Source organism: Rosa chinensis, chromosome 4, assembly GCF_002994745.2.
Source record: "Rosa chinensis cultivar Old Blush chromosome 4, RchiOBHm-V2, whole genome shotgun sequence".
Lineage (NCBI taxonomy): Eukaryota > Viridiplantae > Streptophyta > Magnoliopsida > Rosales > Rosaceae > Rosa > Rosa chinensis.
Genome location: NC_037091.1, coordinates 16,948,955 through 16,974,009, shown reverse-complemented (window position 1 = coordinate 16,974,009; position 25,055 = coordinate 16,948,955). Strand labels below are relative to the sequence as shown.

The 25,055-nt window shown below is 38.6% G+C and overlaps 3 protein-coding genes across 3 annotated transcripts; 1 reads left to right on the top strand and 2 right to left on the bottom strand.

Annotated features, from left to right (window-relative positions):
* Window positions 1-1,692: 1,692 nt before the first annotated feature.
* On the bottom strand, window positions 1,693-3,007 carry LOC112200924. The gene is made up of 2 exons (XM_024341934.2): window positions 2,562-3,007; window positions 1,693-2,186 (listed from the first exon to the last, which is right to left on the bottom strand). The coding sequence occupies exons 1-2, from the start codon at window positions 2,953-2,955 to the stop codon at window positions 2,074-2,076; spliced, it is 507 nt and encodes a 168-aa protein (XP_024197702.1). The 5' UTR covers window positions 2,956-3,007; the 3' UTR covers window positions 1,693-2,073.
* Window positions 3,008-5,526: 2,519 nt separating this feature from the next.
* LOC112200637 (putative clathrin assembly protein At5g57200) lies at window positions 5,527-11,910 on the bottom strand. Its single transcript, XM_024341658.2, is given in 16 exon segments — window positions 5,527-6,310; window positions 6,773-6,888; window positions 6,970-7,045; window positions 7,142-7,333; window positions 7,487-7,564; window positions 7,650-7,730; window positions 7,905-7,970; window positions 8,079-8,144; window positions 8,248-8,298; window positions 8,434-8,526; window positions 8,633-8,760; window positions 8,843-8,893; window positions 8,896-8,980; window positions 9,252-9,349; window positions 9,640-9,709; window positions 9,808-11,910. Coding segments are annotated over 16 exon segments (1,764 nt in total). The 5' UTR covers window positions 9,898-11,910; the 3' UTR covers window positions 5,527-5,887.
* Window positions 11,911-14,267: 2,357 nt separating this feature from the next.
* On the top strand, window positions 14,268-17,122 carry LOC112200659. The gene is made up of 2 exons (XM_024341677.2): window positions 14,268-14,652; window positions 16,839-17,122. The coding sequence occupies exon 1, from the start codon at window positions 14,370-14,372 to the stop codon at window positions 14,637-14,639; it is 270 nt and encodes an 89-aa protein (XP_024197445.1). The 5' UTR covers window positions 14,268-14,369; the 3' UTR covers window positions 14,640-14,652; window positions 16,839-17,122.
* The last annotated feature ends 7,933 nt before the right edge of the window (window positions 17,123-25,055 follow it).

The following is a 25,055-nucleotide window of genomic DNA, read 5'->3' as shown; positions in this document are numbered from 1 at the left end:
TCTCTCTCTCTCTCTCTCTCACACACTAGTATCACGTCACCATTGAAGACGCTTCACTTTTGTGTCAACCCAAATTAAGAACTTAGGTCAAGTCTCATCTCTGATGATGCAATTTAAAACTATAAACTGTGGACTTACTGTGTCAACCCGAGTCAAGTCTCATCTATGATGATGCAATTTAAGACTACAAACTGTGGACTTACTGTGCCAACCCAAATTAAGAACTTAGAGCATCTCCAACAACAGTAGAATTTACATTTTAGTAAAGTTAACAAACATAATTATTGGTTTAATAATATTACTCCAGCAGTAGTAGCTATTTGTAAGTGATATGTTATATTTTATTGAATTATAAATTGACATGTGGACAAAAGAGAGAAATATAACTTTTGCTTTAGCTATTCTTAATTGTCTAGCTAAATATAGCTAGTCATTTTAGCTAAAGTTAAATTTAACTTAGCTATAGCTAGTCTGTTTGAGTTGAGTTTTGCTTAAAAAATAGTTATATATAGCTGAAAATTGAATTTAGCTATTCTGTAATAGTAGGAATTACTTTTTAGTTAAATTTAGCTAAAGATGTAAAATATAGCTATTGATTTAACAATATTGCTCTAGCAGTAGTAGCTATTTGTAAATAATATAATAAATTTTATCGAATTGTAAACTGACATGTAGACAAAAGAGGAGAGAGAAATATAACTTTTGCTTTAGCTATGCAAGATTTTCTAGCTAAATATAGCTAGCCATTTTAGCTAAACCTAAATTTAACTTAGCTATAGCTAGTCTGTTAGAATTGAGTTTTGCTTTAAAAATAGTTATATATAGCTAAAATTTGAATTTAGCTAGTCTGTTGGAGATGCCCTTAGGGTAAGTCTCATCTATGATGATACAATTTAAGACTATAAACTGTGGACTTAGTGTGTCAACCCAAATTAAGAACTTAGAGTCAAGTCTCATCTATCATGTGTGCTTTTGCGTGATAGAAGGTTAACTGTTGGATGGCACTTGCCCACCCATTTACAATCACCGCAGTACATAGACTACAACACTGGTAAACATCACTAAATCTTCATGTTTGAGCAATTCGTCATTAACCCCATACGATGGTATAAAACATTGTTCTTGAACCTATGATGACAGCTTCAAAGAGTCCGAACTTGCACGGTTAAGTCTCAGCCAAAATATTAGACTTGATAAACAGGGAAAAAAAAATATTGGACGCCGTCATACGAAAACGCATATTATGAGACATCTGTACCTGTCCAGGCATGATTGACATTTCTTTCCAGAGTTGAGAAAATTCAAAATAAAATGTTGATAGAAACGGTAAGAACCACGAGATTGCGGATTGTGGACTATTTCCTAACCTGATAATCCAATTTCATTCTATGGAATCACAGATAATCACAATTCCAATTTGAACACCAAATATTCATGTGTTGAAACTAATAAAGAATGGATACCCATGACTATCAACTCAGGAATAATAAAAAGAAAAATGACGTCCAGTCAATGTGCATATATTGGCTCTTTACAGCTCAAACTTCCCATTTCTCAACCTTTTAGATTACTTGACAAAGGCGCTTCCAAATCCCAACCTTGAAAATGTTGGAAATAGCCTGTTCGTATACGCTGACCATTCGATCTTAGAAGATTGTAGCAGTAAAGATAAAATAGAGAAATAAGGGTCAAGATCACAAACATGAGAATAATTCCACTCTTTACTCAATTCTATACACAAGATAATTTTCTCAGAGGAATCAAGCATGACTTTGTGGATGCATACAACATAGTTATCACTGAAATATTGTTCCCTTTTGTTGTTGAGTATTTCTATTTCCAACTATACAGCAAGAGAGCACAATAACATAAATGTAGAATCTAATAATTACAATACATCCTTCAAAGCAGAGAACCTGGATTTTTACCAACACCAAGTTCAACATCCATCTCCTAAAACCCAAAAACTGACTTTGGCCATAAGAAGCTTGACAACGAACATTGGTGGTGCTTGTCAAACAGAAGTAAGGGAACTCACCCAAGCGACGAGGCTGCTAGAGAGATGACCAATCTTTACTCATCCTCGAAGTTGGCTGTCAAAACCTTTACATCCACCTCCACCACCTCTAGTTCTCCTGATCCTTCTGCCTCCTCACCAACCACCTTTGTTTCCGCAGATTCACTGCCTGCAACCAAGAAATCACGTTCAGATTATTAAATAATTCTTTCGCACAAATAAGGACAACGACGAAGCTGTAATTCTGTAAATGTGATCAAAAGGGGTACACGCCCAACATACTGAAATGATGTTACGAAAGAGAGATTACATCTAAAACATGAGAGCACTTATCTTATACACTCTTAACTCAAATTCAAGTTCAGCCCAAAATTTCGAAGTTTTTCGATAACATGACTAAATGTCAATATGCAACCAAAGTTTCTTCCAATCTTTCTGAAGAAGTCTGTAAATTTTGGGAATGCAAACTTTCTCAAATATATTAACCAGTGATACGAAGTTGAGGGTTGCATTGAAACTAGGGTTTAGGGATAACTAAGCATACCATTGATGAAAAAACCAGAGCAGGGCCAGCCTCGGTCGGTGGCGACGGAGAGGGACTCCTCATCGGAGAGCTTGTCCGCCAATCTTCCGACGAAGTCGTTGACTCCGAGGGGGGACCGTCGGGGCGGGACCCAGAAGGAGGAGCCGGGAACGAAGGGGAGCCAATCGGGGGTGGCCTTCTGGACGAGGATCCTCTGAACGATGTCGTCTAGCTTCTTGAGCATGAGGGCCTCCGATTCGCCTTCCGATGGGCTGGAGGTGGAGGGGTTTATCTCGATCTCGAAGAGCTGCCCGGATCGGGTCGAGTAGGCCCGGTGGTCTTGGGCTGGCCGGGGCCGGCACCGGAGGAGGGAGTGGCGGAGTTGGAGACTCTGAGTGAAGAAGAATCGGGCCATTGTTTTTGGGGGTGGAAAAGACTCGGAAGAGAGAAGGATAGAGTTATAGTGTTGGCCTGGCACGTGGTCAGGAGCAGGTGATACCGTGTAGGAATCGTGTGCCTTCGACTCAAGTATGATAACTCGGGTCGGACCGGTCTTTTTTTTACAGAGGCAGCTGAAGGCAGCGTACGTAGTTCAGATGACGCCAGCCAAGACTTATTGCCCTAGTTCGGGTGCAGCTGCTGTCTCACGTATCCTGCCCAGACTCCTTGCCCTAAGACTAAAGGCAAGGAGTCAAAAATCTTGAATCAAAAATGTCAATCCGGTTTTATAATTTAGCAAGCAGTCCTGTTGAGGTCGATAGAAAGAACCGTTCTTTAGAGCATACAATCATCTTATTTTAAAGAAATAGAACACGTCACACCCAGAGTATACACACCTTTTAGAAAGTCCATGTACCATTATTCTAACAAAAACAGAAATACTAGAAGCACTAAAATAAAGGGACCAACCGAGTACCGTTTTTTGCGACCTAGAACAAGAATCAATCAACAATTGGAGTAGAGGGTGACTTGTCACCATCCACTCCCTTTCCATTCATAAGAAACTCCCAAAAGAAAAGCTCCAATCAGCCTCAGCCCAAAAGAAGGCCCATGCAGCCCAGTCCTATTCTGACCCATTCCAAAGCCCATATTGGATAAGCAGCCCAATATCAGCCCCAACCAAACCAACCAGAACAAACCCTAGAGAAGAGGAAAATCTTCTCTGCAGCTGGCCTCGTCGTCAGCACCCTGGCCTAGGTTTGCCATCACAACAAACCACCATCAGGTCCCGCCATCGCTCCTGCGGGGAGGAAGATACCAGAAACACAGGCCTTGAAACCTGTCCCCAACCAATGGCGTAGCTACAGTAGGGCGAGAAAGGTCAATTGATCCTTCTAAGTTTTTGATACCAATACATGTGGTACTGACATACATATATTATACTATAATCTCATATTTGATCATTTTGACAAGATAGAGAAAAAGTTTATTTTAAATATTATAATTTCCAATTTGGACAGAACTCCTAGACTACTAATCTCCCACGATCTCTTAATTTTTTAATGTATTTTCCTAATCACTGATTGATTGTTGTCTCTAGGGCTGTCACTCGGTCGATTCGAATCGGTTATATGTATTACCAACTTCAAAACCAAAACTTTCGGTTTCAAAACTGAGCTACCAATTACCAACCAAAATTTTCAGTTTTTAATTATATCTGCCAAATTCTGTATTTCGGTTTTCGGTATTACCAACTTTAGACCCACTAATTCTTTATAATATAAATTAGAATGAACATTTGAATTTTATAGTCATAAACTTTGTATTCATCTACTAATTATAGCTTTCTTTTGTATATATGACATCAAGTTTTAGCAATTTGCAATAAAACTAAGTTATTTAACCATCTTTGACTAGGTTACTTAAAATACATGAACTATTAATGTAGTATATGTAGTAATGTTCATACCATTATATAAGTTTTTATGTTTATTTCTTAATATACATGTATATGTATTGAAAACTGTAATATATAAATCTAATATTTAGATAATCGGTAAATTTGGTATTTACCAAAACCAAACCAACTTTTTCAGTAATTTTCGATTTCAGTTTTATCGGTCTCAGTTACCAAAATGTCGGTTTATCAAACCTAAAACATCGGTTGGTATTCGGTCGGTTTGGTAATTACCAAACCAAGTGGCAGCCGTAGTTGTCTCCCATTTATGTCTATATATATTTAGGCTTATACAGTTTATTTTTGTCCCATATCAACTATTGAATCTCCAAACACAATCATTGTCTGAACACTTCCGTTCACCGGTATCCAACTAATGAAGTATTCGGACCCTCCTGGTTAAGATTTCTGGCTACGTCACTATCCCCAGCGTCGTCGTCCTCACTCGTTGTCGATGTCAGCCTCGAGCAAAACAGTTGCCAACCCAAGCCAACAACCCGGTCAGCGTATACCCTACTCCGCTTGACAATGACAAGACAGAAGACGAAGAACCTTGCACCACCGCAGACAAGGTGACCACCATCTGGGAATTAGATCTGCCACCTAGACAAATCCGAACGGCTCCATTGAATCCAATTGTCGTTGCTGCCAAGGAGGGGAGTAGAAAGAGGAGCGTTGCCACTCTTCCATGTCCAAGGTTCAGGACCACTACGTAGTTGATAAATCTCGCTGACGAGAATCAATGAATTTGCAGCGCTGCCGCTAGTCAAAACTGGTGACGGTCTTAAGGTTTCTCTAGAGAGAAAAAGAGAGAGCATTTTTTAAGTTTTTGTTCTAACTTGATCACTATATTAGGTTCAAACTTTTTTTTTTTTTTTTGAAGGGGTTTGGAACCCAGCCTTACTGGAAGGCTCAGCCCTACGCCCGAATATTATTGATAATAGAAAGATGATTGTACACCGAGGGGGACATATAACCTTCACCTCGAGTACTAATACAAACTTTAAGATGTTATATATGTGTTGTTCTAGCTATGGAGATATTTACGAAAATCTTCTTCCCTGATAAATAAATAAAATTTTTATAACCTCACGTAACAAGCGGAACTACTGACTATATTTCCACAAAATTACAGAAAAATTTAATTAAAAAATTTAAAAAACTAAAACAAAACAAAATAAAAGAGGTTCGCCCTTGGATCCAATAAAAGGAACCACCATTCTCTCTATTATTCTTACATGTATGATTTCTGATACCCTAGCCTTGAGCTCTGAACAACAAGCAAAGCTAGATGTCGATCAAAATAGCACATCCATTGGTATACATTCCATTGCCAATGACCCTCCAAAACAATATACAGGAGTACACAAAGAATGAGCTTATCAACAAACTCTCACTACTCCAAAGAATTAAAGAATGAACTGGAATTAAATTATGAATTAAATGACCTCTACAGTAGGTGTTGGTTTCCTTGGTTAGGCATTGCACTAGAAGAAGGAGGAGGGAAGCTGAAAGGGTCTCCAAATGGATTCGAAGGGCCTGCGGGTTGTTGCGCCTGTTGATATTGAGAATAATATGGGTGAGGTACCATCATCATGTTCTGTTGTTGTTGATACTGTTGCTGCATTTGGTGTTGCTGTTGGTGTACTTGGTGTTGTTGTTGAGCCATTAGTGCCATTTGCACATTCGTAGGAGGCGCTATGCTGTTAGACATTGCAAATGGATCATGTACAGGCTGCTGCTGTGCTTGTTCAAATGGATTTTGCAGGCTTGTCGCGCCATAACCATATCCTGCATTCTGGAGTTGTAGCTGTCTCCTTGCACCATCATCTTCATACAAGCTATCGAGTAATAGCTTGTCAAACCCACCAGCCTGACCCAAAGTCCAAACCATGCACATAAGCAGAAATAAATTAAAATGATGTTAACCGATAAAAAAGTGTGGTGAATCAGGCTCGAAATTTCACTTGAGCTGATTCAGCCATGCATACAACTAGTATCTAAATGCAATATATAGTTAATAATAATTACTCATGCGTCATGACTAGACCTTATTCATTCCAACTACCGAAGGTAATCTTGTGTTTACTGAATATAATGCCAAGATAGATTTTAGATTCCATATATCTGTGATTCTTAAGGAAGTGTGTTTGGTATTCAAGTCTAATCAAAGACGTTCAATCAAATATTACCAAGGGTGAGATTGATTCCGTTAATAGTTAGGACTTAGGACAACTAGATTATATCTCATCAGTATCTATGTCTTGGTTAGTCTTGCATTGAAAGCAAAAGCGAATCATGCATTATAAGCTATATGAAAGCAAAGAAGACTAACCAATTTTTTATCTACCACGGGGCCAGTATTGGTGCTTGGTGTGGTTACCAGGGCCAGCTCCCAACCTGAAGTCCCACCGATATCATTCAAATTTGATCCAGATTGTGGTTCAGTCCCTGCAAAGCAAAATAGTCATCAAATTCCACAGTGCACATTTGGCAAGTTTCCTCAATTAAATACCAAGCATTGGAGCCTACCATTTGGAATTATAGCAAGAGCTAGAGCATTGCTTTCTTCAATTTCTGCAGCTCTTGGATTTATTTCATTTAGGCCCTGGACAAAGAAAAAAGAACAAGATAACATAAATGCAGAACTCAAACACCCCCACATCAAAGAAAACAAGAATGGCTTTGGCATATGATAACTTACCAGGAGATCAGTTTCGATCAAGGGAGGAGGTTCAACTACCTCTTCCTCCTTTGGTTGGGTTTCTTCCTCAACTTTTTCCGGTGGTTCCTCAACTTTTTGTTCTTCTTCTTCTTCTTCTTCTTCTTCTTTTTTTTCAGGCTCTGGAGGTGGAGGCGCTGGTTGTTGAGGCCGCTCTTCTGTCTCGTGGTACTCCTATTGTCAGAACAAAATTATCACAAACTTGAAACTAGAAAATGAGCCCATCTGATTATCTTTAGTTCACATAAAATCATCTTAGAGTCTAGACAGTCATGTACATATATATCTAACACTCAAATATTCATAGTCCTAGGGACATTGTCTCACCAGTCTCTTCTGAACAGCACCGGACTGAGGCGCTTCTTTTATGTACTCTTCCATTGTTGCAAGAAATGACGGCGGTGGCTGTTTAACATAGAGAAGAAGATTGTCAGAGACCATGTAGTGAGTGGTATCAACTTAAACATTCCAGTATGAGGCAACATGAAACCTGTCTCAGTGTTGGAAACTGAAAAGTTCTAGCAAGATCCAAACCCTTGCAATACTCATAAAACTCAGCAAGATGCTCAGCCTGCAAAACAACAAAACATAAAGGAATTAGTTCAATCAAAGAAATAAACAGAATTGAAGGAAATCCATAATTCCATGACCAACTAATCCAGTAATTTACGTAAATACTTATTAATGTGCAACATACTGTCATGACTCATACAATTTGCTTCATAAGCAAAGCATTACTGCATACCTGTTGACCGGCTCTTTTGTAAATATTGAGAGCTTTAACTGCATCGTGTCTTGGCATATCAAAAAACTGCAGGAACATGTAACTTAGATTCAAAATTGAAATAACCAAAAGTTTAAGTATCATAGGACAAATGGTTTCGTGCAAATGAAGCATAAGAATCTAGTAGGCTCTTACCATATCTACTAGATTTATGATTCCATCATTGATGGCACAATATATTTTAAAGCTCTCTTTTAATACCTACATGAAAAGAACATTGTTAAAATCAAGAATTAACTGGTGAAAAGGCTGCCGACACATAAACACTGATACAAAGAAAGATGGAGATCAGTATCATGCATACCAGAGCCAAGGCATATTGTATGAGGTAATTGTTATAAGCTGTTCCTTCAGGCTGAAAAACGAGAGCAAAATTAGAAATCTCCTAAGAAAAGAAATGGCAATGACTCGATACAACAAATACTGCAGCAAAATAAAGTATTTGGCTATAAGAACAAAACCGGATAAGTTATTCTGTCTCAGCTATTACCTGGCAACCAACTAGACGGTAAAGAAGTTGCTGCAGTGCAGGTAGCTGCTCCAACAGTTCATCAGCTCCCAACATTCGTGTTCTACTATGCACCTGGTAGAGTAGATAGCATCTTTCTTATGCTAAATATAATTTACAAAGTTCAATATGAGACACTAATATGTTTTTACGGCATTGAAAGCATAAACAAACACCGCACCTTGGTTGATCCTGGCGATGTTTTGGTCAAACGCTCTGACTCAATGTCATATTTCAAAACTCGGAAACATTCTAGACGTTCTTCTAAAAAGAGCGCATATGTCCTAACCCAAGAAGAACAATCCCAAGCTGCAAGGTAGATTTCGGTATAAGAAGGGAATGTTCATGACATGTTATATAAATGCAGCCATAAAAGGTAGAGGCATTTTACCAAGGGGACTTGAGTCGTCTTTAAAATTGGAAATTTGGAGCATATGTCCCTCTGAGAATAGTTCAGAAGCTCCTCTCGAAAGGTAGGATCACCCTCTCGCAATGTCCTATGAATAACTATCAATGTCTTTATGGCAACCTGTACATTGTCAATTCATTATAAACTAGGTAAGTGATTTTCTAGACTTATAAAAAACTAATCTCTGGCTTCATTTAGTAAATACATCAATGATTATAGCATCTTTGCAATTGACTCGTATTCATGCTATGCTTTAGTAGTACTACTGCTAAAAACAATATTTCATTTTTCCTACTTTCAAGGTTCTGGAAATGCATTTACCGAGTCAATTATGAACAATGAAAGAAAGAACAAGAAGAAGAAGAAGAAGAAGAGAAAATAAGAGCATTACAATCCAACTCCGTGTCTTGGACAATCTCTTGCCCAGGGCATGAATGCAATATGCCACATCTGCTCGCGGGCGAACCACCGATGTTGCAGAGAAAATCTCTATGCAGAAGAACCAAAAAGACAAAAATCATATGATTGAAACTATGAAAGACATTAACGCAATGAAGGCATATAGACAAAGGTAAACTCAGAATAGAAAAAATGAATTAAAAGGAATATATGAAGCATATACAAGGAAAAATCAACCCGGTAACAAATCTGACAATTTGTTATACAGATTCAAAACCTCATCATTCATATAAACATATAGAACCCTTTCAAAAAAGAAAAAAAAGAAAAAGAAACATATAGAAATGTATAAATGTAGGAAATGAGATGCATTAACTCACTTCGGACATGACGCTCTTTCGGAGGGCACTCAACGTGACTTGTGGCCTTCACAGTGGCAATATCCAAATCCTTGAAACAGATTCATAAATCAAAAAACCAAAATCTGAGATATTGAAACAGCTAATGAAATGAAACCATATTTCCTTTTCCTCTTGGCTAGGGGTTACCTTGAATTCGCTGTTGACCTTGATAAGGCCAACCTTGGTAGAGTCCTTCAAAGCTCCATAAGCCTTTCTAAAGCCAGAGAATGTACCCATTAATAAAAATGGTTTTGATATTAATTTCTTTCCAAGAACACCAACACCTTATCTAGCTAGCTAGTGTTGGCTATTGATTTCAAGTCATAGTCTCTCCTAGGTAGAGATCAGAGTGAAGAAGAAGGAGATCATGGTGTTAATGTATGAATAAGATGATGCATGTTCTTGTTTTCTGTAAAACCGAGTCGTTCCAACAACAACAACAAAAACAACCAAGGACTCTCTCTCCCCTCCAAGGCTCCAAAATGTGCGCAACAGGAAGGACTATTATTATGAGGGTACTTTCGTACAGTCAAATATATAAAGTCACAAAGGTAGAGCTTTTCCTCTTGTCTGTTCATTGAAAGACAATGTTCTTCTTATTTTTTTATTCGGAGAATATTGCTTTAAACTTTAGTTTAGTTGAATTAGATTAATGGAAACACTAGAAATCTCTCGTAGTTAAACTAAACTCGAGCTCTCTAGAGGAGGGGTGTTTGTAGTTATATATAGGTTTTGTCGTAAAGGAAAATCTTATAATCTTTATCATCTCTATATGATCTTCATCTCTTTGTTACGATCTCATAATCTCATTTTCATGATATGTTTTGATATCGTTTGACACATGTTAATTTATAGAAACGTTGTTAGTATTTTAGTGGTATGATAGTTCACCAAAATTATACTATTTTCTTATAGGCCGCAGGCAGTTGGTAACGGTTTGATTTGGGAATAGAAACTGGCGGGTCCGGTTCTATCTTGCCAAATTACTGAAATACATGGTTTCTAGTGACATTTTGGAGGGAAGGGATGGTTGTTTTGGTCATTCAAGAAATTGGAATCAAACATTTTGGTTGGTTATGTATAGACACAGGCTGGTGTAGATTGTGGAGTGCATGAAAGACAGAGTGGATTCATAAGGTTATGGTAAACCACACCTGTCAATGTGAGCTACCAGTTCTTAATTCTCAACTTGTTAAACTCATAGGTTGGGATTGGCAAAAAAGAAATAAAAAACTCGGAGGTTGGGGGGAAGGCATGGTCTGATGAGAACGTATATATGCTACATTTGATTCATATATATTCTATAATTTTTATATACTTCCAACAATTCTTTGCTTTTGGTGTGATAGATCCCCCACTTTTAGACTTTGGTTTTCTTTAATTACTCCAATTATTTATTTATCTATTTTTATAGAAAAGATTATACTAAAAGCAAAGATTATACATGGTGTTTCTGTTCGTTTCTCCGGTGTAACCTGACAGAATGTTGAACCCGCTGGCAGATAGAGAAATTGCTCCGAGACTCTATCAAAGCAAATACACAACGTCAGAGGCCGATGCTTGAGTAAGGAAATACACAACTTCGATCCACACGTTTTATACCTTCGCCGAGAGAAGAGAGCCCAACCACAAATGCAATTCATGCAACTAATTCTAAGGGAAGTTTAGAATCATCACCTGATCCACCAAACTGGAATGGAAAGCCAAGTCCACTTAGAAGGTAGAACGACATCAATTTTCTAATGTGACGACGGACAATTATCCTTAGAAAAGTAATGCTTTTAGCACGAATGCTTCTTCTTCGATTTAAGGGACATTAACCTCTGAGTTGCATGTGTAAATCACATTTTGCCATCTTTCAATGAGAAGTGCATTTACCGAATTTTTGCTGTTCGACTAAATATAAAAAATTTCCACTATACAAAGGAGTGGTTAAGCAAAATGTTAGGAAGCGTTGTGGTATGGGGCACCCAATTACAACTGAAGTAGAAACTATGAAAATGAGTGAAGCACAAGATGATAGACAAATTGTAGAAGGATTTCACTATAGCAAAATGATACAACAATTTCTCTACTGCAATAAGGAGAGCAACAATTGAGAATACCCTCTCTCTTATAACAGGAGGAAATACACACTAACAAAGGAAAGACACTTGAGTTTTAGGAGAAATCTCCATTTTCTCTCTAACCTCCACTCCCTCTCTCTCTTTGTTTTCACTCACCACAACATGGGATCCAAACTCTATAACTCAAGACCTCTATTTATACTAGATAGAGGAGGTTACAACTAGCTTCTTAAAGCTTAAGAAACTTAGCTATAGATGAGTTGTAAATGCAATCTTTACAACTATCATATTTTGGAAAGTAAGCCACAATCTTTGACCTATCAACAACTTAAGTATGAAGTAAGTCACAATCTTTGACCTATCAACAACTTAAGCATGAAGTAAGTCACAATCTTTGACTTATCAAAAATACCATGCTTATCAAGAACTTAAGCATGAAGCAAGCCTCCATTTTTGACTAATCAAGAAGATCATGCTTATCAAGAACTTAAGCATGAAGTAAGATGCACAAGTGGCTTTACTTCCACACAAAAATTGGATGATAATAATGAGATCTTTTGTGTTCTTTAAAGAAGGAGAGTGTGATGAGTTTTCATAATCTCCATGCTTAACACAAAAGCTTGGTGGATTCTTCTTAATCCAAACAATCTTGGAATTTTTTCCTTTTAAATAGTTTTTTTATTTTGCCTATGGTATTCTTCTCAAAGTATGTCATTTTATTCAATTTTGATTACAAAGCCTAAAAAGCATTTTTCGGTATAGAGTGATTTATGCAACATGGTTCATGATCACAACAGTGCACTTAGGTGAGTTAGGTCTTTTGCATTTCCTTGCGAGGTTGTTTAGAAAGCTATATGGCAGTCTATGATATTAGAAAAGTCAGTTGAAGATCTTTACCTTTATGAGAAATGTTGAGCTTCCACATTCTTTTTTGGCAAGTGAACTTTCATTAAGAGGAAAAGAGAACAACAAACGAAGAAGCTCTGGAGTCTGGAGTACCTCAAGAGAGGCCAAAGACAAAAAAAAAAAAAGAAGTTCATTTCATGGAAAAGCAATGAGAGTTGGGGCAGGAGGGGGGAATGAATAGAAAAGGAAGGAAATTTGAGTGAAAAAGTCATTTGGACAACTCATGGAGCTAATGTGGGACAATCAAGAGTCAAAAGATGTAATCTGTTGTAAATGGCTCTTTGAGACATAAGCAAACCAATAAGCAATTGACCATGAACATGTGAAAAAAGCATGTTCCATCGATCTTGGATGGGTATTACAGATTGTGCACAAAGGTGATTGGGTGATGTCTGTTGGGAAGAGATTTTCTTTGGTTGGAAGGATGTTATGACAAGCCTTCGACAAAAAGATTTTGATATTTGATAACGTGTTAAGCTTGAGGATCTATTTCCAAAGAGGAAGAGAAATGCATTGAGAGGAATGGAGGTTTATGACTGGGAGATGAAGATAGAGAGAATTTTTGAAATGGTAACAAGACTTTACTGAAAACATACAATTTTTTGTGTGAGGCAAGATGAGGTTGTAAAGGATCCGCAGACTGATCAAATGGATGGTAGCAATGGTACGAGCTTGATTAGGAGTGAGCTGAGATGCTATGCTTGATAAATTTCAGGAGTTTGTGTTCCAATCAATGACAGAGCAAAGCTTAAGAGATGGAAAATGCGATTGAGGAGACACCCATCTTAGCTTGAAGAAAGGTGCTGTGAGGAAAGTATCTATGCTTAAGGACTTGAGCATACATACAATTAGGAGGGGTTACAATGCAATCTCCTGACTTACTTAGCTAGAAGAGAGGCCGAGATATTTACCAGGGCTAGAGACAACTTGCATTTGGAGAATTGAACTAAGAAGGTGAATGATTTGCTAAGGCGCGTTTTTGGGATGGAAAACAGAGAGAGAAGATTTATCAACATTAATTAGTTGACCTGAAGCAGAACAGTAAGAGTGAAGGAGATCAGAAAGTAATTCTAGAGAGTGGCTTGAAGGAAGAATAATGAGTCATAAAGAGATGATTCAGCCATTCTAAAACTCTGTAGATGATTGTAATCAATGACTCCGTTTTGGGTTGCTTTTGAAATTGGCAAAAATTACGGAAATAATTCAGAGCACCGAAGTGCACTTGCACCAAAATGAAAGGAAGGCTGTATAATATTAAGTGAAGTTTTTAGTTCAAGAGTTGAGATCACATATGAGATGGTTCATTTGCACTACCAGTGCATAGAAGAATTTTCGCATAAACAAGAAGAGATTCAGAACACCGACGTGCACTTGCACTGATAGAGATAAACGACTAGATAATATCAAGTGTAGTTTTTAGTTATTTTGGTGTTAAGTCAAGGGCTCAGATCGCATATTAGGCGTTAGGTCACTTACACAGTTGGTGCATAGAAGAATTTTCGGAGAAACCGAAAGATATAGTTTTTTAAGTTTGGTGCAGAAATCACAACACTGACGATGTGGCCCAATTTGTTTTGGTGAGGAGGCCCAAATCCTAATGCAGCCGAACCCAAACAAAAGGTCATACAAAACTCTCTGGTTCACCGGCTCCGTCTCACGCAACGCCAAATCCCTCACCTCCTCTCAAATCTGGTCCTCATTTTCTAGGGTTAGAGTTTCCGATTTCTCTAGGCAAAAATGGCAAAGAGGTTCTACAACGAGATCAAGGGGCTGAAGGTGACGGAGGTGCCCAACCACGTGAAGCCGATGCTGTCCCTCGATTACGTGAAGAAGACATTGCAGAAGGGTTTGGACAACTACAACGCCAAGTACATCCAGACCAGCTCCATCGATCCTCTTCTCCATGTCTGCTTCGGCGGCATGATCTTCTCTTACCTCGTCGCTCTTCCCGAGGAGCGTCGCCACCTCGAGCACGCCCAGCACGCCAAGGAACACGGCGGCCATTAATCCGTTCAAACAGGTATATTTCACTCTTCCATTCTTGTTTCGGCTAATTTATCGAAGTGTATTTGTAGAAGAGGGCTATTGGATGAGATTTACAATTGGGGGTTTTTGTTTGTGGACAATTCGATGTGTGTTTCTGCTGTGATTGAGTGCTAATTCTTTGTAGTCGGTTAAATTTTGCACTTTCGTTGATTCCCGGGATCACTTGTTTATGATTTCATTGCATTTGATCTTCTGTGTATTGGTTAAGTAGGAGATAATGCAGCGGACATGATTTTGTGTATCATGTACTGTATGGTGGTGGTAGTAGTGGAAGTAGAAACAGAATCAGGCTTTTTGTTTTGGCCTCTTAAAAGTGTTGACAATAGGTTATGTAATTCCATTGTGGAGAAGATTGATATTGATGTTATAATTCGTAAAGATGTTGCTTTAGTTTTGCATCTAACTGAGGTTTACCTTGAGTTGAATCAGAGGTATTAGGTTACTTGATATCCTAAGTGGGTAAGCCTTCATAGGCTTACTGCCTGGTTCAGCGGCCGTCCGTTTTGTATATAATGTAGGTTGCATTGTTGTTTAAAATTGCATTTGGGTTAGCCTTTAGCATGGTCCATCTGCTATGATCTAAGGGATCATCAGGTGACAAAGTTTGGCCTGCTATTTGAACAGCAAGCTTTAATCACTAAGATTTTGAACTTGCATTTGGTTTAGTATTTAGCATGATCCTATCCCTAAGATCTAAGGGATGGTCAGGTGATGGGAGTCCATTCTGCAGGCGAAGCTTTTCTTGTGTTAAGTTTTGTAACCCTTCCATTGCTTCTGATGCCAATTTGAAGAAAGAGTAGTCCTTTCACATATTACTTAGTAAGTACAAGATTGAAATTAAGAAGAATTCCTCTCTCTCTCTCTCTCTCTCTCTCTCACTCACACACACACAAACACCCACCCAGTTTGTGTTTTAAATAAGAAAATCAAAGGCAACAGTTGAGCTGCATCAGGTGTTAAGGGAGGATTTTTTGAGGGATGTTGTGCTGGGATTCATTAGGAGATTGGAGACTAAGATTGTCTGTGGTCTCAGCACATTATTTGCACCTAGAAATCCTTTTTTCCAGCAAATACAAGCAGCACAGTTAATACTTAAGCTCATCCTCATCCAATATTTGGTGTGCCTCATCCCTGACCTCATGAACAAGGTCACAATTATTACCACCAGTGCCTTTGCAAGGTTTGAATCTTGTTCTAGTCTTTGATTTTCTCATTTGAAGCACCCACCCCAGGTGGGTGCTTCAGTGTGGTGATAGGCAGGGGAGTTTAATATTGTATCTTCTAATCAAATATCTACGATGTAGATGGATTATTATATTATATTCTTAAAAATGGTCGTGTACCTTTCACATTACCATTTTACCTGAAAACTCAACAGAATTGATGGCATGGACATTGTTAATGCCCAAGAATGATGTTTATGGGGGAGAGCAGATCAAAAGTGGAGAGACCACTTTCTAAGATGAGTGGATAATGACCCGAAAGTCTGAAACTGCTGACCTATGTGTCATTTTTTAGTTTTTTTCCCCACACCCTTTCTTATGAATCACCTTGCAAAATTCAGTAAAATGGAAAAAGTGTTTAGCCATTTTTCATCATAAATTAGTTTTGTTTTTGTCATTTGAGTGCTTATTTGATCACAAGTAGATGGCTGAATGGTTTCTTTCACCTGATTTTGTGCAAAGGCAATATTTGAATGCGTACCAAAGAGTCACTTTCAGATCCTTGAATTACATTGTGTTTTGAGCCTATAGTATTATGCTATCCACTCTTTCCTAAAAATTTATTTTTTTCCACTAATGTGTATATACACACACACACTTGCATATATATATATATATATTGTACATGTGTGTGTGTGGCTTACAAGGTTTCTCTTTTACTCATGTTTTCATGAACACTGTAATCAGTGAACTGAATTTGTTAGGTGGAACAGACATGGTTGCACCAAAAATATTGGGCCTACTATTTGATGACAATGTTTTATTATGCTAGAAATTATGTCTTTTTTATGATTGAAACCCCTCTACATTTATGGTTTTCGTTGACTGTAATACCTTTGTAGTGTGCTACTCAAAAGCATTCTTCTGTTTTCTTTATCTCTTTGTTTAGTTTGTCCCTTGTATGCTTGAAAATAATGTTCCCTTATAAATTTTGCAGGTTAATGAGGCGGTTTGGGTGCAGTTCATCGTATCATTGTGATACAATAAATTCACTTGGACATTGGTTATCATGCCAATGACTTCTGTAATTTGACTATTAAATGGGCGGTTACCAGGAATAAGCAACCTTTTGTCATTTAATTTGTTTTGTTTCTGATTTTGTTGTTCCATTCAACTATTGTGCTGCCTCCTAAATTAGTGTGGTGGACTTTAATCCTATGCACCGTTTTCCTATTTTTGAAGGGTTTATGCAAAATGTATTTCACTGGATGTTTCCATTGTCCTGCTCATAGTCTTCGTATTTTGAGGTCTGACTAGCTAATGGAATGGCAGTGTCGGAGGTGACATTATGTTGCTGCCTCTTTGATTTGCTAACTCGAGCCATGAGTGAGATCTTGATTCTGAATCTAGTTTGCATTCATTTTGAATCTAGATCACACTACTGTATTGATTGAAAATTATACAGGACCCGTATGGATATGGCCATATTGTGGGATTATGTAGGCAGGGTTGGAATTTTTTATAACCCCTTATGAAGTATATCAAGGGTAAGCGTATATCAATTACATCAATTGTTAGATGCTGATAAAGGTGGTTAATGTCTTCATGATGTTATTATTGCACAATAATAGAGGTGGCAAACGGGTCGGGCTATTTTAAGCGGGTCTATTTTTGTTTCATGCTGTGTTTTGGCCGGCTCATTTATTATTGGGGAAAATTTCAAGAAGAGTACATAAAGTATCGGTCATTCTAGTCTTTCGTGAATCAAGTTTTGTTAAAATCAAAACGGTACATCAAGTTTAAATTTCTACTCAATTTGATTACATGTCGTTACGAACTCCGTTAAGTTTATGTAATTATTTATTTGTTAAAAGGTAATATAGTATTTTTACAGTTTCCTCTCTCTCTCTCAACCGCCCCCACCCAACTCTTCCTCCATGCCGCGACCATCGCATCTCCTCCACTTTCAAATCCACACCCACCAAATCAAACTCCCCTGTATTGTTCTTCGCTGCTCTATTGAGCAAGTACCAGAAAGGAAAACACAAAATACCTATTGTGGTGGAACGTGCGTGCACGCCCCTGAGAGAACAGAGAGTGAGTTTTGTTCCCTGTCTAGCGGCGAGCGTTTCTGCCATCGTCGGACGGGCCTTTGTCGACCCAGTGTGGGGTCTGGTGTGAGACCAGGCTCCTTGATAGATCGGATTAGGGAGATTGCGGTGGCTGTCGGTGAGGTGAGGGAGAGGGAGATCGCAGAGGTTCGCTGGTATTGGTTCGCTAATTGCAGGCTCGGCTGGCGGGGTGGTGTGCTGTTCTAGATTCGGAGGCAGGGACGAGGTCAGGGCGGCATGGTGTGGCTTGGATCAGATTGCTTCGATTTGGGTTGGCTCGTTTGCCTACGATCTGGGTATGGATCTGATTTTTAGGGTTGTTGCCTCCTCGAGGCGTAATGTGGCTGGCAGAAAGTTGATGGTGGCGGTCCGACTGAAGTGGTGTGGTGGATGCGATGAGTATGAGGGAGAGAGAGATGGTACTCAGTTTACTTGGTTTTTTTTTTCATCATCCTTGAAAAGACGGATTTACCTTAAAAAATTTGACAGAGAAAATATTAATTAACGAAGCATGTAACAACATACACCAAAATTAGGTCAAGATTTGAAATTCATGTACCGTTTTGATAGTTCCGAAAGTTAATTCACGAAAGGTTAGAATGATCGATACTTCATGTACTGTTCTTGAAATTCTTCCTTATTATTGTGGTGGGCTCGTGCCAGCCGATTTACTTAAACATTAAGTTCGGTCTGGCTCATGGCAGAAGCCCATATTGTATCAGGTTGTGTTTGTGCCGGATCAATATATAAATGGGTCATGCTCGTGCCATCATATTATAAAGCACGATTTTAAAATTTTAATTTGAATAAATAAAAATTGATTTTATTTAACTATTTAGAAAATTAAAATAAATGAAGTTCTACAACATTTTTCTTAATCTTAGTTTTTTTAGATTAGTTTTCTAATAATTTTTTATGTTCCACTATAAGAAAGAAAGAAAGAAAAAAAATAACTTAAAAATATATTATTTTTAGTATATTATTGTGAGATTAATCTTTATTAATAAAATGAAGATTTATATCTATTGGCTTAACAACCAAGCTCCTATAGTACCGATAATATTAGGAATTTTCGGGAGATCGCTCTCGTCCTTTCCAAAACCCTAGGTCGGTGGCGGTTTTCACACTAAGAGATCGCTCTCGTCGAGCGGCGGCCTTGCCTACGCCACGTGGTTTGCTGCTAGACGGGGGATTGATGTTATCTTTTAGGGAGCTCTTGAGTGGTGTTGCTCGGAGTTGCAAGCTCGGCCCTGGCATAGGCCTCGCCTACGTCGCGTGGTCTGCTGTCGAACTGGGATTGATGCTATCGTTCAGGGGGCTCTTAAGGGGTGTTGCTCGGAGTTGCAAGCTGGATTTGGGCTTTAGGTTTTGAGTGTGAAATCTTTGATGCGGTGCAGTATCGAGAGTCGTTTGCAGCTTCCTGGGGATCGATGACATTGCTGATTTTGAAGGTCGACACCTGCGGCGACAAGGATCGGGACAGGTTCGTGGCGACGCGGGTTGCAGCGGCATGGTTCGTGGTGATTTGGGTCATGGCGGCGAGGATCATGGCGGAGTGGGTTCGAGGAGCGGTGCTGGTGCTGTTGCATTGGTTTGGGGTGTTAGAAAGAGAAGCTGGGCCTAGGCCAAGCCGGGCCTGATGGGCTTTGAGCATGCCTTCTCTTGGAGATGCTTTGAACTGATTATTTTGGGCTGGGTTTTTTGGCTTTTGGCCCAACTCTATGTTTTTTAGTTTGTCTAATTACAATAATTTCCTTTTATTAGGAAGCTAACCACTTGTGCGCAATCTATATACCTCTAGCGCCTCTGGAATAGTACAAAAGGAGAATTCCTACTATATCTACGTATTTGAATGTCTAATGAGTGGGTCTATTTATATGTACCACTGCGGGTACTGCCACTATCTTCTTGTCTGTCTATAGATAGGAGCGGAAGAGTATGTAACGGCCTATATTCTGGTTTGTGATGAATATATTGACACCAAATTTGGGTTTGATTAAAAAAAAAAAAAATGAAGATTTAGTATCATATTTTTTTTCCTTCATTCTATAGTTGTATTATTGTGAGATTAATCTTTATTAATTAACATATATTTAAGAGTAAAAAAAAAAAATACTTATATCAAAATAAAGATATAATGTTTTGTTTCACTACTTTGACAACAACATTTAAAAAGTACAGATTCCATATTCATATTTGAAAACCCTAGAACCAGTTCTCGTCCTGCGGCTCTCGCCTGAGGCAGGCCACCAGCCTCGCCGCGGTGCGTGGTCCTGCCGGGCGGGGAGTTTTGTTGCTATTGCTTGGAAGGGATGCCCGGGATTTGTTGATCGAGACTCTGGTGCCGTGGTTTTGGCAGGGCAGTCTGGGGTGATGTCTCCATGGCGAGATGGGGTGTTGGGCAGCGGCAGCACTCCATCAATGATGCAGGTCTCGTGGGTGAATGGGTTGCAGGGATGCTGGATCTTGGCCGTGCAGGTCAAGGAGCCACAGGTTTTTGCAGCGCGGGATGCGGTGGCGTTGTCATGGCGACCTAGTTGGGTGAAGGGGCTGTACGCGCATCCTTGGCGTGATGGAGATGACAACTGGGCTTGGGCCAAGCTTTCCTGGCTGGGTTTGGGTTGGCTTTCTTTGGGTTGTTCCCTTAGGGCTCCTATTTGTTTAGTGTTTTTTTTACTTTCTTACTATTTCCTATTGTTTTAGGTAGCTAGGCACTCTATTGTGCAACTATGAGTTTTATCTTTGGGCTTGCTTAGTTACTATGTTATTTCATAGTGGGTAGGCTTGCTTAAATAAGTGAGCATGGGTACTGTCAAATGATCGGACCTAATCTATGTATCGCTGTGGTTTACCACAAACTCTTTATCTACTCATAAATGGTAGAGGGAGGATATGTAATGGTCATTTTCTGGCCTGAGTTAATGATATATCGACATGATATTATTTAAAAAAAAAAAAAAAACTACTTTGACAACATTAATGAAATATCATTGATGGAATTGTCAAGAGATTTTGAATAAGGAGGTCTATTTTTCAAATCTCATCATTGTAATTTTTTAATATTTATAAAAACAAAATGAAATTTTGTGTTTTTAACGGGCCGACCCACAATAAGTCGTGCTCAGGGCGTGCTGGGCCAATGAGCCAATATTCCTAGGCCTAGCCTGACTCGTTATTCTAACGTGCTCAGGTCGTGCCAGGCCATTAACAGGTTTGGGCCGGATCACTTTTAAATGTGTTGAGCCCGTGTCATGCTCATGCCTAGTGGCCCGATTGCCACCTTTACACGATATGCTTGTTGTGCACAATTCTCTTGGAATTGTATCTTGGGGTATTCAGGCGACAATGAGAAAGACATGATTCTTGGGGCACCACCTAAATAAGTTGGCTTTGATGAATTAAGTGACAAACCTCTGGTCTTTTATGAGTACAAATTATCTTGCATCATTCTGGGAGACAGTGAATGCAAGGAAACAGCAACAAATGAACAAAAAAGTGTAGTAGATCCAATCACATGTGAGAAATTGTTGGTAAAAGGTCTACCTAAAATAAAAAATAAGGGCAGCAGATTTGAGGGACCCTTTGGGTTCGTGCGTCTGCGGTGCAGTGGATTAGTCTGGCTTTCGCCGCAATGTCGATGCAGGTGTCCTGGCGCTGGGATACCACTGCATGGGTGTGTGAGTTACTAACAGCTAACTACCCGATCAAAAAAAAAAAAAAAAGAATTGACTGGAGTCAATTTCCCTCTTATAGCCTAAATAAAAATATAGAAAATTACTCATAAGTGTCATTTTAAAACTTTAATTAGCCATAAGGCCACCTAACCTTTTTTGTACACACAAGGTCACTTAGATGTTCTAATTATTTCATCTCTGACAATTTTACCCTTTCAACTGACAAAACCAATTGCATCATTATAGATCTCTCTCTGTCTCTTTCTCGTCGGCGATTCAGGAGCCGATGCCTTGGTGACTCGCGCTGGAACCGGAGCCTCAGCCCGACCTCTCCTCTTATCCTCCAGTGGCCGTGGCGAGGCCGTGGCGACTGCAAGCAGAGCCTGTTACCGGCGAAATCGAAAACCCTCTCCTTTGTCTTAGTGACTTCATCTTCGATTTCCGAGTAACGGATGACGACTACCGGAAAACCTCATCCTATAGCGCAAAGATCCCACCCTACCACCTGTCCTCGTCATCACAGCCGATGTACGGACCTCTGTAGCCGTTGTCGTTGTTGTACTCCAAGTCAACACGATCAAATGTTGGTTGCTCCTCCATCTCACAGCGGTGGACGTCACTGTCCCTTTCCTGTAAGTTGAATCTTCTTTTGTTTATTCTGAATCGATTGAATTTAGGGTTTCTAATTTGTAAATTTTGTAAAATTTGTGTTGCCAAAATTGCAGCGGGATTGGGCATTCAAGTTTCTATTGAGGCAGAGTATCGGATCATTCCTCCGGTAAGCTTTGGAGTTTCAATTATAGCAATTAGTGATGGAAAGGTTTCATTGTATTTTGGACAATTGAACTTAGAGTAGATTAGGTTATGTGGTTGAGGTATTTCAAGCTGGTCTCGAAGATCACATTATATATTTGCATTATTTTGTTGAGTTGGAGTAACTCTAAATGTCTGATATGATTGGGTTTTGGTTTGGTTGGCATTGGATGAGGAAACCATATGTCCCAGATCTGAGCTTACAACTGCAGTCACAGATGTTGCTTTTGGAGAAGGTCAGTTTCCTTAGCAATGCCTGGATTGAGTCTTGTTTCCTTTAACCCTTCAACTTGGCATTTTACATATTATTAATTCATTGTCGTCAATTTTGTCTAGAATGGAGCACTCCTATTTTTAATGTTCCACTATCACCAAAAAAGGCTCTCCGTGTTGCAATGCTGAAGAGTACTTTGCGGATACTATTCTGAAAGCTCAACATAAAAGTCTACTTGATCAAGTAAGCTTCTCTTTTGATAAAAGATCATGCAAGTTCTGTTGGATGCATTGGTTTGCAGCATTTTAGATTAACTGCTTAGGATATTGTTTGCTCTTATACCATTGATTCGCTGAATATTGTTTCCTCATAAGCAGGGTAATAGAAGTGATCTACTAAAGATGCAACAAGAAAAGGCGAGATTAGAGCGGAAGCAGCGTGAAGGTGATCTAAACATGTCTTCTTCTTATTACGTTTTCCTTTTCATTTCTTTTCTCTAAGGACAGCTCTCCTTTAATTTTTGTTATTGAAATCTAGATAATATATGGTCCAAAAATGTTGCAACAAATGGGTGTGACACTCTGCTCCAATCCATTCATCTGCTTGATTATTGTCTTTGAAGGCGATTCTTCTAGACTATATTCTGCAGTGTTTCTATGTCTATGTTAGTCTCTTTTTAAGATATTGTCAGTAGCTTCTGTTTTCATTTCAATTGATTTCAAGTCAATAGCTTTCTATAACTAGTGACTTTTCAACACAGTGATAGTAGCTTTCTATTTCTATGTTAGTATCTTTTCAATCTGATGTCAATGACTTTTTTGTTTTCATTTTTATTGATTTCAAGTCATTAGCTTTCTATAACTGTTTTAGTGGCTTTTTAACACAGTGATAGTAGCTTTCTATCTCTATGTTAGTATCTTTTCAATCTGGTGTCAGTAACTTTTTTGTTTTCATTTTGATTGATTTCAAGTGCTCTTTTGTTAGTAGCTTATCAAATTAAAAAAGCATGATTCTAAATGAAATTTAATTTTTTTGTTTGTTATGATTTCATATCTCTAGCATTTCTTGTTTGAGATTTGTGTTACACTATTAACATGGATAATCAGTTGGTTTTGTGCAATCAGTATCTATGTCAGTAGCTTTTTATTACTGGTTCAATAACTTTGTACATGTGTCATAGTAGCTTTCTGTATCTATGTTAGTAGAATTTTAGATTGCTTGTTTTTGATTATATGGTTGATAAAGAGTGCCACTTTGTAGTGCGGTGGCACACTGCTGTTTTTAGTCTGCATTTGAAATACTAATATTTTGTTGTATCTTCTTGCAGAATTCTTTCCCTTTGCGTTTGCAGTGGTAGATTCCGAAAATCATGTGAATTTGAGTACTGAAGCCTCCATTGACCAAGAGATCATCCAGCCAACCAAGAAATGTTGAAATGAAGTCTGATGCTGAAGGTGGAAAAATAATGTCTATGGTTAGCTAATGTGGTAGAGCTTGACAACAAGAAACATCAACGGTAGTCATTTGAAAAATGACAATATTACAACATTGACAGCAGTTTTATACAACTATTGTAATATACTTCCACAACTATGGAAGTAGCTTTTACATGATTATATCATTGTTGAATTCTGCATACTTTTTGTAGCATTGAATATGTTTTCATTTTTCAATTGCAGTAGCATTTTTATTTTGGTTGTATTCTTTACATTTCCATATCTCTGTTAGTCTTTGAGAATAACTTTTTCAGTCTTTTAGAGTAGCTTTTGTTTTGCTTGGTTATTACTGTTGGCGTTGTTGATAGTAACTTTTGATGATGGTGAGAGTAGCTTGTGAAACTGGTGAGAGTAGCTTTCTAGTGTTGTTGACAGTAGCGTTTGTTATTGGAGAGAGTAGCTTTTGGTGTTGGTGATAGTAGCTTTTGTTGGTGGGGATAGCAGCTTATGGTTTTGGGGAGCGTAGCTTTTGTTGGTGACAATAGCTTTTGTTGTTGGTAACAGTAGCTTTTGTGACATCACCGGAGGTTGCCGGAAATTTCATCAGAGTAGCTTTTATTGCTAGTGACAGTAGCTTTTGTTGCTAGTGATAGTAGTTTTTGTGACCTCGCCGGAAATTTCATCAGAGTAGCTTTTGGTGCTAGTGATAGTAGCTTTTTGTGGTCGCTGAAAGTTGGCTTGAAACCCGTCGTAGTTATCCGGAAACTTGTCGGAGTTCGTCGGAAGTTGCCCGGAGACCCGCCAGAGTTGACCTGATGCCTCGCCGGAGAGGAGAGAGAATGATTGTTGACTTTTTACTCTACTGGCATTTATGTAAATATGTTGGTTTTTAATATCCAAAATATAACACCCTTTTTAATATAGTGGCCTTATGAGGGAAAAAACTAGTTGGTGGTCTTATGGCTA

Bases quoted from the DNA above. Each gene is read 5' to 3' on its own strand.
- LOC112200924 (XM_024341934.2), bottom strand. From the start codon at position 2,955: ATGGCCCGATTCTTCTTCACTCAGAGTCTCCAACTCCGCCACTCCCTC. The intron at 2,187-2,561 runs GTATGCTTAGTT...TCTTGGTTGCAG, and splicing joins CTCTGGTTTTTTCATCAATG to GCAGTGAATCTGCGGAAACA.
- LOC112200659 (XM_024341677.2), top strand. From the start codon at position 14,370: ATGGCAAAGAGGTTCTACAACGAGATCAAGGGGCTGAAGGTGACGGAG.